The following is a 15,447-nucleotide window of genomic DNA, read 5'->3' on the forward strand; positions in this document are numbered from 1 at the left end:
AGCGCTGAGGTGCGCAACCTGCGCAGCGGTGGACGCAGCGCTGACGTTCTTGGAGTACTGGCTCCGTATTTTACAATGTGCGAGACCGTATGTGAAGACAGTTAACGTTGTGTGTGAAAAACATTCTTATACCGATTTAGCTTCGTCGTTGCTATATGCTACATTTGAATTTAATCGAATATGCAGCTCTGTAAAAAATTGATAGATAAATAAGTTTGGACGCTTTGCAAAATGTAAATAAAATGAATGAAATGATTTCCGATATATTAACTGTTTCCTAATATTTGGACAGGGGCATGTCTGCCACTGTGTTGCCTTCCTTATTTTAAAAGCCCAACATAGATCAACTGCTGTAGTTTGAAAGTTAAAAGTTGTACTATTCTTACTTAATATGGGATATGAGCTTCTAAACAATTCTGGACCTCTGTCCCCCCCCCCCCCCCCCCCCCCCATTTTTTGTGATATTTGTTCCATAATGTGCCAAATATTTTAATTTGGTGACAGGTTTGGAATGCAAGCAAAACAGTTCAACACCCAGACTCCTACAGCAGGAATCCATATAGTTCTAATACTCCCAGATTAGCATAGATTTTTCTTTGAAGTGTAGAGTTTAAGTTGCATTGATAGGTTCTGCATATAACTGTGTTCACTAACATAGGTTTTCAGGAACATTCTTGAGCCCTTGAGCCATGTCTCTTTTGATGCAGTAAATCCAGATCACCACCTGTATTTTTGCCGGGCCCACATGTATCTTATTTGAAATATTTTGAGTAAAAGTTGATGTGGACCATTTTAGTGTCTACAAATTTTACATTTACAAGAAGCAATACTATACTAAATGTGGACTATTTGCCCACAGTCTTTCATAGTCTGTCTCGGGATCCCTGTTTTACTTTTTTACTTTCACCAACTTGCTGGCTGCCAACTAACCAAATTAGATGTCAGATTTTTAAGATGTTTCTTTTAGCATCACACAACTTTTACCAAAGTCAAAATGTTCTAAAATGTGTTCCTTGTTCGAAATATTTGGCTGTATTTTTTCCCCACTTGTATAAGTCATTTTCATCCTCAGGGGGGAGACATTGTCCAGGTATATAATCAGCTTTTACTATTGAGATGAACTTGTGTAACCACATGCAACTCTGTGTCTGAGCAGTACCACACAAGAAAAACACATTTGTTGATTATTTCTGTAAACGTATCACCAAAAGGATTGAAATTTGAACACAAATCAGTTGACATATTTATTTTTACCTAGTCAAGGGTGTTTTTTTTAGGTTCATACTTAATTATTTATTATTCATTAAGGTCTTAGTCTAGATCATTCACTTAAAGGACTAAATTACGAATTTGAAGTGTTGTACCATAGACCATCTGGTCCTGGAGTGCCGCTTTCCTGCAGGCTTTAGATGTTTCCTTGCTTCAACACCTGATTTTAGACACCGGTTTTATTTTAGCATATTCGGTTTGTGTGATATCACGTGATTATTTCACAAAGTTAAGAGTTTGTTTGTAATGATGAGAAAACTTTGTTATCACAGTTAAGTGTAATTTTCTGGAATCTGTACTTTACGTAACTACTCATTTTTTATTACTTTATTTTCGCCTGCTACGTTTTAATCAATAATCTGTTGCCCACTTTCTACTCCTTACATTTGAAAAAAAGGCTAGTTACTTTAGTTTTAATATATGTGATGAAAGTTTTTGATATTTTTTGTTTTGATTCTCAATGATTGCATACATTTCCAACTTTAAGATGGACTTTGATTTACAGGGATGGGACTAAAACCTTTACAAATGTCATTCCATTGGTGTATCCATCTGCATCTGAACTTACACTTGCGTAAAGATTGTGTATTATTTTACAACCTCTGGCAAACTTATAAAAGGATAATTAAAACTCAGTCAGATTGATACTGCTGGCAGTTTGTGCAGCACAACAGAGTATGTCCCAGTGCATGCAGTGCAGGGTATACATACTAACATGAAAATGGTTATGTTTCTTATTAGTGCTGCATGTAAGATGCACATTTATGTGGTTTTGAGGAGGGAAGAGAACCAAAAGGAGAGCCATCAGCCTTATATCACTTTACATGGAGAATCTTAGGCAGGGAGGTGGTGGGAAACAAAATGTAACAACGCTGGAAGGAGAACTGATCCATGCTTTTGCACCCAAGGACCTCTCTCCCTCTCTCAGGCTCAGCCAAGCCGGACATATTTCATTGATGAGACACTCAGTCAGCAGGACTCACCTTTCTTTAAAACATGTGCTTTCACTGAAGAGTTTGTGTGTGTCTGTGAAAAAAGACAAGGAAAGGATTCTTTAGGGAGGCGGAACACACATGCAGTCATTCAACATCAGTACACACATAAAACCACTTGAGCGCCACAAATGAATGCACGGCCACAGCCATCGAGGCTCTTGTCCTAACAAGTAGCCAGCCTGCTCTGCTCAGGGACTGACAGTACGTTGAGCGCACTTTCATCTGTCTGAGGCTTTGATTTCTCTGCCATCACTTCTGTTTATTTTCTGCTTTGCCTCTTCACTCAGCCCTGCTTTTGAAATATTTTCCCAATGCTGGAGTCTGTCATTCAATCTACTCTGTAAGAGAGAGTGGGGAGGCAGAAAAAGGTAAACTCACTTCTACATCTACTTCGCTTCCCACATTATTTATTTACATCTGTCCATCTGCTGATCCTTCCCACCTTTATACAGCTCTCACCATGTAATACATTTCATGATTTATCTTCATCCACCTTTCCATATTCTTTCCTCTTTCTCTTTTCTGTCCTCCACGTGCTCTCATGGATTTTTGTGAAGCAGAAGGGGGGATTTGGAATGAGTCACAGATTCCTAGGCAAGGATTCATTAGGTAACATCTGGTTCTGGATGCTGTAGGCGGCTCTTATCCCTTCCTGGCAATGGCTTAGAACTATATCCTAGTCCGAGTGTACCTTCCCACCTGTTTGGGCAATATGCCCGTGTTTAGTATGGCACATCCATTGAGTCAGCTTTGGTAGCAGAAATTAAGGCTATCACTTTTGAATATAGCAGCAATGCCTTCAATTAGGGATAAGGATTTTGTTCTTTCAGTTTAACAAACACGCATAAAGACAATGTAAAGCCTGACTGCATAATAGCATCCTTAAGACAGACAGCTCAGGTAGAAAGGGAGTTTAGCAAAAATTGTAGCAGCAGCACTTGCAAGCTTGCAAGAAGAAAACAGAGTCAATGGTCTGCAACATGTGTAATAAGTTAATGAGTAATTTAAATTGACTCATTATGAATACGTGTAGATCCAAATTCAGTCGTGGCAATAGACCTAAATGATTGGACTGCAGGGCTGAATTGAATTAGCGTAGCTGGTCAGACGAAAAAGTGCAACGTGGCTCAGAGACAATGGAGAGGGCATTTAGCTAATGCAACCTGACAAGAGTTGTAGATCGAACAGAGTCTGCAGAAGAGCAATCCATGATGATGCTGCACTTTCTCACCACAGTGCTTAGTTTCTCTTCTGGCACTCTGCTCAGCTCCCTGACTTAGGAAGGGCAGCTGCAGAAACACGTACGCCCACAGAGTCAACGCATTGATCAAGTTTCCTTCCCTTGGCGAGACCTATTGATCAAACAGTATCGCTAATCCATGAATTACTTTGCAGGGGAGTTTTAAGTCCACCTTATAGGCATGATAAGTCTCTTTGACAGAGTTCCTGTACATCAAAAAGTTCTTAATCAGGGAGTATAACAGTGAATACCGGTGCATCTGGCTTAAAGGAGCATCAGTGTTTCTGCTGAGGCATTACTCCTTTTCATAGTAGCTCTTTTAGATCTTTTCCGACTGGTAATCATTTTGTAATGACATTAAACATGTCAAACAGAAAGGACATGACATAGAGCATTTATTGTTGACTAGAGTAGTCAATTTCAAAATAGTCTCATTACGCATCTAGTAGCAGAAGTGGACAACTTACAGAATGCAAAATCAGCTTAGCAGTCGTGACTCAGTCCGAAGCCCGACGGGTTCTGATCTTGTCATTCATCTGCAATGGCGTGGTTGTGGGGCAGTCACGGTGTACTCATTTCCTAATGGACCCTAGTTACAGCCTGCCAAAGAGTTCACTGGGAATGAATGAACTGCATCCATTAGACAGAATGGCCATTTATAAATTGTTGCCACTCTGCATAAATGAGCAGGAGCGGATGGATGGACAGGTAAACTAATGGAAGCAGACGTGCTATCTGTCACTGCTTGTCAATAAGGCCAATAAACAATTCTGTCACGTGTTTGTGCACACAGTGATTTGCAGAAACTCATACTGTGACATGAGGAAGTGAAGGGACTTTATCTGGCTTCCTATCTTTAATTAGGCATACTTGGTCTACATGGTGTTCTTCACAGACACTTCATTATGTCTCTACTTGAGCTTATCTTTGGAAGTCTACTTAGATAAGACAGATTCTAATAATGGTGGAAAACCCCAAGGACCCTCACACTATGATTGGAAAGAGATTGGATATTTGGATATCAAAAGAGAGAGAAAGGAAAGGCACTCATAAGTCCAAATTAAAAAAGGACAGACTTTTTGACAAAAAAAGAAATGTAAAAGAAAGAAAGAAAGAAATGGGAGGGGCTTCGAGTATCTGACATTCCAGTTGAAAGCACAGGACTAATACCAGGTGTGAAACCATCTCTCCTGTTTAGACTTGACTCCACAAAGCAGAGGGCCATCTGGCAAGCTGTCAGAGAGCTGAACACAGTCTGTTTAATGCAGCTCTTCTACCTCAACTGACTGTCTTCTTCTACTGTCTTAGGAAAGTGGAGCTGCAGTTGGAGGAATATAATATGACATTGGAAGACCTTTAATTTACTCCTTACCTTCTCATCTAGATTTCTTGCAAGAAGACAACATGTAGACATCAACATAGAATGCTCTATATTTCAGACGTCAACTTATCAGTCTTTAGACCAGTTTGTAATATATATTATAAGTAACCAGTTCCAACTTGTCTGCTGTTAATAAGTCCTGTAAAGAAGCTTGCACACTGCACCTTTTCAGGAAAACAATCTCATACACAAGGGCTTGTGTTCTCCATCTTGGTGTAATAACTCTTTGATTTGAATTGTCCAGAAATGCAAAATGAAAATGTCCTAAGTTGCAATAGACATTTTATATATGGCACTTTAACAGATACCTGAAGATATCCCTAAATTTTCCAAACACAACAGCAAATGTCAATGTGTAACTGTATGACTAGTAACCAAAAATGTGAAAATATCTCACACGTCTCTTGCTGCAAGTTTGATAATAGGCATTACAGACTCCGAAGTCATACAGATCATACACCATTCCAGAAAATTCTTTTAGCATATGTGTTCACTTCTCACTCACAAACTATGTATATTCCCAGAGATTGAGCAATCACGCAACCACAATGTTGATGGGGTGGAAAATCTCCTTTCACTGTTGTTTCATCAAAGCTCCACTCTAATTCCACCCATTATATGTCAGCCATCATAACCGAATATTTCAGTATATGAAGTACTTTACTTAATCAACCTCTTTGCTGCTGTATACTGTCTCGTCTTGTTTCCCAATCCACTGCGATCAGTTAAGGGTCTGTTCATGAGGCCTCTGAGGGAGCATCATGCTCATGTTTTGTATCTTTGGTTGTTATGGCTCAGGCAAGCACTTCATTGAATAGAGTGCCAGGCCTATGGTTGGCTTCAGGTCATGATATCAGATCATTCTCTTTACTCTATATGTTTGGATAGGTTAATGGGATAATGTACACTAAATCATATGCATGTATTCAATTAAATCAAACTTCACTTATTGCAGCTAAAGGGGCCTCTGACTGAAGACACTTGGGTGTTTAATCACTGTTTTGTGTAGAGGATGTGCAGTATTGCCCCTTGTGTTTAGCAACTTTTACAACGTTCTTTTTTGCACAATTTGCTCTCAGGGCTGAAAAGCATGTTGTTCAGTTTCTTTGTGTCACTGGCTCTTATGCTTCTACTCTATCTGATATATAGCTATAACTGTCACAGCTCATGTTTGGTTAAATCTGGTTTTCAGGTCATTTGTTGTGTTTTCAGGTTTTTGTCATGTTTTTAGATGCAGTTCTTGTCATGTTTCTCCCCTGCCATCAGCTTCACTCACATCACCTGTTTCATTGTCATCAGCTGCACGTCATTCACAAATCACTCCCTCCACAACATTTAGTCTCCTGGTTTCCTTTCACTCATTGCAGGTTCCTCACTAACCCTTGATGCCTCAGTCACCAAAGCTATGTCTGGTTTCCTGCCTCATAGTCATCGTCTTGTTTCAAAGTTATTTATTCATAGTCTTGTCTCGTTTTTCACAGTCTTGTTTATTATCAATTCACAGCTTAAGCATTTTTTAACCCTCTGTTTTGCCTTTCTCCCTGTTTTTTTTGTTTCTTTTGGGGTTTTTTTTGGAAATAAACCAAGTTTACTTTAAAGAACTGCATCTGGGTCCTACCTTCACCACCGTCCCTGACAATGACTTTACAGTTCCATATGCTGGCTATAAAGAGAACCACAGACTTAAAGAAGGTCTGAAACATCTTGTTGCAAACATTGAAGGACCTAAGCTTCTTCAAAAAGTAGAGTTTGCTCTGTCCTTTGTTGTACACAGCCTCAGTTGAGTTTCTTGTCCAGTCTGTTATCAAGATGAACATCCAAGTATTCCTTCACCACCCACCCCTTTTTCTGCCTGGATGGAAACTTATTGCTGGCCCTCCTGAAACCTACAGTTATGTCCTTTGTCTTTTTCACATTCAAGATTAAGTGATTGTTCCAAGCCAATGACACAAACCAGTAAAAATATAGTGTGGGAAATTTGTTAATAATGTTATCACTATATATATTATGAGTATAATAAATATTACTGTTGTATATAATCAGTAACATAATTCAATTAACTTAAATTTAGCACTTTCAAGGTCAACCCATCGCTGGTAAAGATCTTCAATGCATCTTCAATGAACCAACTATTGATTTTAGAAATCATACAAAACAAAAAACACTTTGGTTTAAGCTGTGCAACTGATGTTTTTGAAAAACAGCCTTGCTGCACTGATCCTTTACAGATGTGTTTGATCTATTGCATGATTCTTATGAGCCTCACATAAAAAATCTTGCCATGTATTCATGCATTTAGACTACTATACAAAAAAAAAACCAGCTACAATGACTTGCATTTCACCTTGTAAGTGCATCACCAGATGAGTTAATCTACAACATGTCTCCGGATCTTAAGAGACTGCAGAGGGAGGGCATGCTATGCTGTAGGAAACTGAACACCGTGTCTGTAATCTGAGGCAGATAGATGCCAGGCAGCCGAGGCTAGCTCCACTGTTCTCATGCTGATACCTGATAAAGAGGTGTGGGCCCGTCTTCTAGAAAAACAAAAGGTTCACAGCAGTCTCATTTGATAACAGTGGAATGTCTCCCTGTGTTTGTCTGCTTCGACTATGTGTGTACTGCACTTTGGGAAAACCGGTGAGTGTGTCTGCTTGGTATCTATGGGAGGGATGTAAAACATGACTTACTAAACAGCACAAAAACAGACAATACCAGGATGAAGGATTTTGAAACAAAACAAAAGCGAATGCCAAAAAAACATAACTTTTGCAGGAGTTTTGCATTATTTATGTGGCACATAAGATATAACTTACATGAGTAGAGCACAAGCCAAAAGGTTGGGATTGGTTTTCTGTGCTGCACTGTGATTCTCTAATTGACCATGATGCAGTAATACACATGGGTGCAGCAATGCAGCTGCTTCTCAGTAAATTGCATCCCTTTGGACAGCATTCAAATTAGCTGCTTATGTTGCATCTCAGGTTACACCTCTTTTTTGCCAGTGACACACGCCTAAATACAAAGTCAACTCTTTCCAGCTGCAGCAGTTCCTCTGTGAAAGCCATCAACATAAGCAATAACTTATTAAAAAAAAAACTAATGAAATAGATTGACTGCTATGAGATCTGCCATGAAGCCAAGCCCAGTATGACACAACCGATTATTGCTTTAGTTTGTAACAGCCGATGTTTCATGTGAATATTTGGCATTTTCAAATTTTACAAGCAAAGTCATGCAGCAGCTTTTTCTCTATCTCCATATCTGCTAGTAAATCCCTTCGAGGGGAAACAAGCTTGATGTCTGCTCCCATCTCTTATTTATCTTTTCCTGTAATTGCAACTGTCTTCACTTCGAGTCACGCGAACTTCCCATGAAATATCATCTTTCAGTGAAATCCCTACTAAAGCTTGTATACATTTGTGGAGTTTTGTGTGGAAATATTTATTGCAGGAGGAGGACTGCCAGAAGATAACACAGATGGCTGTGGGGGATGCACTGATAAGTACCACATTATGAAAGTTGCTCCAGTATTGTGGTTTGTGTCCATGGGGAAATATTAAATTGGAAGCAGTTGTTGAAAGAATCTTCCTGATTCAGAAAGTCAACAAATGCTACATAGACAGTCCCTTTTACCCCAAAATTGGGGCACGGTTTGTGAAAATGCTAATAAAAGCTTAATGCACTGCTTTATCAATAAGTTATATTCAACTGTATAAAGAAACACAAAGATGACGTATCAAATACTGAAGCAGATAAATTATGCTGCCTTTTTGAAAAATACTCATTTTGAATGTGATGCAAGCAAAGCAGTTTGAAACCAAAGTGCTCTGATGTCTAATGATAATTTAAGGGGGCCTTCCTTTGCTGTTGCTCAAACTGTTTAAGATTCATCATGTCAGTTTTTGCGTTAATCTGTAACAAGCAAACCCTACTAATCACATTCCATTCTTAATGTAAAGTCTGATTAGGGGCATGTTTACCACTGTGTTTCATTTAATATGTCTTTGGGAGTCCAATAATAGTTCTGAAATCAAAATACTATCCTGTTCTTCTTTATAGAGATTTTCAGCTGTTGCTGCAATTTTGCTTGATAACATACCAAATGTTTTCAGCAACCTGACTGTTACCGTGGAGCTGAGCTGATGTAGAGCAGAATGCAGTTTCTCCATCGATGAAATGGTGTGGTTTTAGCAGCTTGATTGGTTTAACTTTTGGTGTGCATCAGGATCGAGATCTGGATCAGGAAATGTTTACAGGTTTGTTCACATGTTCAACCCAGAAAAATAGTGATAGGCAGGTAAAATGTGCCGAAATAATTAAGTCCTTCCGTTGAAAAAAGGACACCTACATAGCAGTATATGTGGCTCCAAAACCCATATTTATCATTCAGCCTAAAAGGCACTTTCACAAATGTGCAAATGACCCATACCATAAGCACCAATGCACCCCTTATATTATTGTGATTGCTACCTATTGAACTGTGTGCAGGTAAGAAGTCTAACGTTCCTTTAACTCTTTGGTCTGGGCAAAAAGAATTCAGATCCAAATGTAATAAACTCCCCTAGACGAAGGTAGATTACTATCTAAAACAGATGATAAAAAGAGTTGATAAAAGATAATAAAACCTGACTACATATGACAAATATTTTTGAAAAAAAGATCTGTTCATATTTATTTATTTATCTATCTTTTTGTTATTTCTATTTAATTAATTAATTAATTTAGTCATTTATTAATTTTATTGCTTTTGTAAATTTATCATCAAACACAAATTCACTGAAAGAAAAGTTTTATGTTAATTTTCACATTTCATCATATCAAAATGCTACGTGAAGTAGAAAGTGGAACCATTTTTCTACATTTGCTTTTTTTTTCTTTTTCTACATTCATTTTTGTGCCACTGGGGGGTAGCAAATCAGCTCGTAAACTTAAAATTGTCAGTTAAATTCATTGTAAACTGCAGCTATTAATTAAAAATACATCAGTCCAGCGGAAACATTTTCTTTTTTGTTTCTCAAAAAATGTCATTTACACACTCAAATGTTTAGTAAAACCAGCAAAAATAGCAAGGAAGACCGATTTAACCCCAAAATTATAGACTTACTGTCCATCAGCAACCCATGTGACAAATAATCCATGGTGAATAATAACCTGCTGTGGAGACATTTGTGGATTTGGGTACATGTTCTAATTCAAAGTAGTCATTACTGGTATTAAACAGAACTAATTTCAATGTGAAGGCCAATAAATATGCACCACAAGACCACAAAAACTAGTTTTTGCTTTCACTGGAGCATCTCCAGGTTTTAATTACACATTACGTCATTAGTTGATTCTGGAGACTATTTGCATTTGAACAGTGTTGACTTAATTCTACCTGACCAGAAGAACAGCATAATAAAGAGTGCATTCTCCTGTAATGGAAGCTTTTGCACAAAAACCCATGACAAACTGTCATTCATCATTCCGGAGACTTGTTGGGTTTACTTGGGTTAAGTCAGCTGTCCCTGCTGAAACCTATTTGGACAAATTTCTGCAAATATCCTCTCGAGCAACTGAGCATAACCAAGCCTGTCATTTTCCCAGGAATAGAAGGGTAGTTAAAATTACAGCTTTTGAGGAGCGGAAATTTATGCACTGTCTGCTCTTAAAAAAGTGCGCTAACAAAATAGCCATATGGTAGCATTTACAGATTTAAACATAGGCAGTTTTATAAGGGGAATCTTTAATGATATACGAGTCAGGATGAGTTTGGATGTTCACTCACTGGAATAGTTGTGGGTGTTCATTATAGCTCATTATTTCTCTATAGCTCATCATTTACAGGATTGTTTCTTGAAGAGCCTCAAGTAAACACTTTAAGTTTGGTTGGCATCATCAAGCATGTGCAATTCAAGCTGCTAGTATCATGTTAGCCCTGTTTGTTACCCAGTGATAGCTGGGATAGGCTCCAGCCTCCTATGGGCATGAAAAACTTTGCATAATGAAATCTTACCCCTTGGAAAACTCAAGGATATAAAGTTGTTACAAAGAGTTCCTTATTCAAAGCAAACATTGATCAGATGCATAAATCATTATCATTAATTTGGGATCATGTTTCTGATCCTATTCTAATTTTCCTTCTCCTTACATCTCTGTGTTGGCCTCCATCAGCTGAGAAGCACTGCATTCTGTTCACCACAGAGTTGCCAGCATTGTATGGCAATACATTCGAGAACGGCTGAAACAGCTATGCTGGAAAAAGCGTGTGAGAGACTGAACCAAAACAGAAAAGTTCTTGTCAAAAAGAAAAAAAAATCAGCTCAAAATCTACTGGTACTTCTGTGAGGCATCAAACTAAGTTTCCCTCAACATGACTTAGAACCAAAACTTCCAAAACTGTTTAGGAAGTGTAGCAGTATGCCACAAATGTTTTCTTTTCCTGTTGAGCGTAACAAAACTATAGTCAATAAAGAATAATCTGAAATGCTTCAGGTATGCAGGAAACAATTCATGCTTGTCTGTTTTGAAATGCATGAGACAAATCCTGCACACAGTGGTTGTGGTGTGTGTGTGTGTGTGTGTGTGTGTGAGGGGGGGGGGTCACTGATGGGGACCAGAGGTAAAGGCACTATCTGTCCGACTGGGGGCGACGTTGGACAGTCCCTTTCTATTGCCATCCCAGCATGCAGCCCTCCAGCTACCCCCACCATCATCACCCACCTCATCCTCACTAGTAGGATCAGCAATTCAGATTGCATGCAAATCCCGTAGCGTCAGTGTGGACGTGTGTGCGCGCGTGTGTGTGTGAGAGAGAAAGAGAGAGAGGAAAAGGGGGAGAGAAGTGTAGTTGCATTCCTGGAGAGAAAGATCCCTGCCCCTTCCTCCTTCTTCCTCCTAGTTCCTCTCTTCCCTCCTGGTCTCCCAGCCGGCGGCGGCAGAGAGGGATTTTGAACCCGGGCTGCAGATGAGAGGAGTAGGGCTGCAGGGTATAACAGACGCTGGTGAAACACTGGGAAGTTGTAGAAGCGAGGGTCGGTGTCACATTTTTAACGCGCCCAAGACTCATTGAAGTTGGTTCTTGGACGCACCAAGCGGCCAGTTTTAATTTGAGAAAAGTTAACTTTCTGGCTCACGTCCGTGTGGTGGTCATGGGTTCCCGGCGGAGTCTCCAGGCTGGCCGGACAGCGCTGCTGCTGGCGGGGCTGCTTGTGGCTCTGGGTCAGCTTTGCGCCGCAACTTGCCCAGAGAAAGACTTAGAAGACCGGGAAGAGGAAGCCAATATAGTTTTGACCGGAACCGTGGACGAAATAATTAACATGGACCCGGTGCATAATACCTATTCTTGCAAGGTAAGTGTTTTTTTATGTGCTTTCATAAACGGATCGCGTGAAGTACCCGCAGTGGTGCGCACACTTGTGCGTACAGACACCTGCTAAAAGGGTTGTGGACTTTTAAAAGTCCCATTATCTGATATGTTTTCCCTCTTGACGCTGATGAAAGCCATGACCACGAAGTTTAACTTTCAAAGTCATCAGCAGTTTTCCTGAAAAATAAATCTCCTTCATCCCGAAACATGGACACTGACAGTGAATCTTCTTTGCTTTCAGAAATACGCAGATGGTGTTTTTTTTATGATTTCCAATTACATAGCTATAAGGCAGACCTAACCGACCATGTAATCATCCAAAACATGCTGTAGCAGGAAACTGATCCCTCAGTGGCTCCTGACTGTTAGCTCTTACTGAATATCTTGTCATAAAGGCTGAAATATGCAGCTTGTCATTTGTCAGCGGCCACAGGGATAATATTTTGAGTCTTGATTTATTCTGTTGTGTTGCTGACAAATGACACCACTTACACTACAAAGGGATTCATGACTTATGGCAGTAACTAAAGTGTCCTTTGGGTTAAAAGAAAGTAGGTGATACATAAAAAAACCAGCAAAAAAACTCACTCTAAGTTATCTCTGAAACACATTTAAGTCAAAGCTCTAATTTTATAAGAGAGATTTTTTTTTCTTTGCAAAAAGTGCTGACAAGTGCGACAAAGTGTGGCCCAACCAATAAAGATGTGTGTTCAAGGACTACATTGTCATTTGTTACATATGTGACTAATGAAAATAAGACATAAAAAAACGAAAAAACAGAACAGCGCATACAGCAGAGAACTTCTACTAATCCCTATATATGCAAATTTCCAGGCAGGAAGCAGGCTTCCTGCATTCTCCTTCCTTGACCATTCATTGAAAGACTAACTTTTGCACTACGGCGGACTTGTGGTAGGCCACTCTATAATCTGTGAAAAATAAACAAGTTTTGTTTGGTCAGCTCCCCTCACTGCTTTTTTCCTCTGCACCCACTTGCTTTCCGTCTCCCGGTGAATGAATGGGGCAGATTAGAGGCACACAGCTCTCAAACAGAAAACACCACCAAATACTGAAATGTAACAGAAGGGGTGAGCTTTCCCATGACTGTGCATGAAGCTGCCTTTGCCTCCCTTCCTGTAATGCAATACATTACAGACAAGTTTAGGAGGGGCTGGACAAAGTCTTTATCTGGAGCTTTTGGATGAGTTTATTTAAGTGGGAATAAATAAATATGAATTTGAATACTGAAGTCAGACAATGTAGCATGTTCAGAATGCTTAAACATGTGTGCTTTGATGGTGTCATTCTTTAAAGGTCAGAGTGTGGCGCTATTTGAAAGGGAAGTCCAACGTCAACCGTGAGATCCTCCTGGATGGCGGCAACAAGGTGATGATCGGCGGGTTTGGCAACCCCGGGATCTGTGACAACCAGGTAGCCACGGGCGACACTCGCATATTTTTTCTCAACCCTGCCCCAGAGTCCATGGGACCAGAACACAAGAACGAACTTATGCTCAACTCAAGTCTGATGAGGATTACCCTGCGCAACCTGGAGAACGTGGAGCAGTGCGTGGAAGGTGAGCAGCCGGGTTTTGTGAATGGAAAAAGGCATCCAGCATGCCCTGTGTGGAGACACACATGCAATATTTGAGTTTGATATCTGAATAGATACATCTTGGATTATAAGCTTTGATAGGAGTCTCTTCATATCTTATGACTCAAGTTGCTGTGTGATGTCGAAATATGATGTCTTACAATGTGAGGAATTCAGCAGAGGCTGCGTGCGAGTTTGACTCATAGTAAGTGTAAGTCACTTAAAGCAGGGAGGATTTCATACATCTGCTAAAGTGACATAGCCTCAGGCTCGCAGTGTTAAAGTTTCCCTGAACTTCATGAAAGAAAAACACCTGAGTCATCTTCGACGCTTTGTTGCCATGGCAGTGCTGCTGTCTTTCAGTGAAGCCTTGAAGTAGGTGTGACTAATAAACAACTCTGGGAGAGGGGATGAGTGGTTATGGGATGATTCACGACCTTTGCACTTTGCTGCTGGGCCATTTTTTTACGTCAGAAGTGAAACTCTGGCATTTACAAACATGAAGTGGGAGCTTTACTGGGCAGCACAGGTTCACACACATTTGTGCAAGTGACCGACAGACTCCCACATTTTAATTTCATTGTATAAGAAATAAGACTATTTTAATCTACACAGAGAGACCCAAGCAGAGAGCAGAGCCTGAATAAATACCCACTTCTGCAAAACTAATATTGTCATTTATTTTTCCTATACTTTGGATGGTGGAACTTCAGCATGAAACAAGTTGGTTTGATACTGTTATTCTTTGGAGTCCTGTTTTGGTTGAGAAGTAATTTGTCAGGCTGTGACTGTGAAACTGTTGCAGCCTGTGCCCCCATACCAGTGAGCGGTAAGCTTGCTGCTGTTTAATTTTTACTGGTGCTTGACAATGTTGGCAGTTTTTCAAAGTTTGAATTTAATACTTAGACCAGCCGGGAGCACTGGGAGTGAGGTGAGTCAGAGCATGAATCTCTCTAAGGGCTTTCTGGGGTAATCACTGTTTCAGAGCCGTGGGGTCTATATTCTGGATCCTTTCCTCTGAACAGTTCTGGGTGGCAGGATGTTCCAATGGATGGAGCTTGTTTGCAGTGTTAAGTTGCATTTGGCACACACATAAAACTTCTTCTGTTTGTCTGTCCAGGCACGAAACACTGCTCTGCTAACCTTTTTATTCAGGAACCCTTTCTTCCTCATGGACTCCTGTTGTGGAAAGTGGATTTTCTTGGCTCTGACGAACACTCTACAATGTGCCTTTTTTGTTTCGAGGCTTTGTATTTGAAGAGGGTTTACTTAGCATAATCTGATTTTCTCATATTGCCTTGCAGTTGAAGGCATAGCGGCAGGGAAATACTTGAAGGAGTCATAAGGCAGAAATTAGGAAAAGATTGAACCTTTTCCTGAAAATGTTCTCAAGCTTTTTATGCTCAGATGATCCAATAAGTCATCTTTGGGGGCAGCTGTCATATCCAGCCCCATCATGAAACCTTTGCTTTGTTTTTGGGGAGCGAAATTGGCCCCAATAATTAGCTTGAAAGCCTTCATCCAGAGAAGAATGAGCACTGGGGCTTGTTCAAGTGAAGAGTTTTAATTAAGAGAGTCGTGTCCGATCCCTTTCCGTTCCATGCAGCCACTTACCCCG

At 40.0% G+C, this 15,447-nt stretch overlaps 1 protein-coding gene across 4 annotated transcripts in view; it reads left to right on the plus strand.

Annotated features, from left to right (window-relative positions):
* The first annotated feature begins 11,714 nt into the window (after nt 1–11,714).
* The window catches only part of agrn (agrin), a 239,818-nt gene continuing 236,085 nt past the window's right edge, over nt 11,715–15,447 (plus strand). For 3 of the 4 annotated variants that reach the window (XM_072366885.1, XM_072366887.1, XM_072366886.1), the window contains exons 1-2: nt 11,715–12,219; nt 13,551–13,812. In XM_072366885.1, the coding sequence (XP_072222986.1) occupies nt 12,019–12,219; nt 13,551–13,812 (463 nt within the window). In that variant the 5' untranslated portion in view covers nt 11,715–12,018. The remainder of the gene's footprint in view (nt 12,220–13,550; nt 13,813–15,447) is intronic. The other variant, XM_072366888.1, reaches the window with a different exon arrangement.

Source organism: Leuresthes tenuis, unplaced genomic scaffold (assembly GCF_036924035.1).
Source record: "Leuresthes tenuis unplaced genomic scaffold, fLeuTen1.0.hap1 SCAF_16, whole genome shotgun sequence".
Lineage (NCBI taxonomy): Eukaryota > Metazoa > Chordata > Actinopteri > Atheriniformes > Atherinopsidae > Leuresthes > Leuresthes tenuis.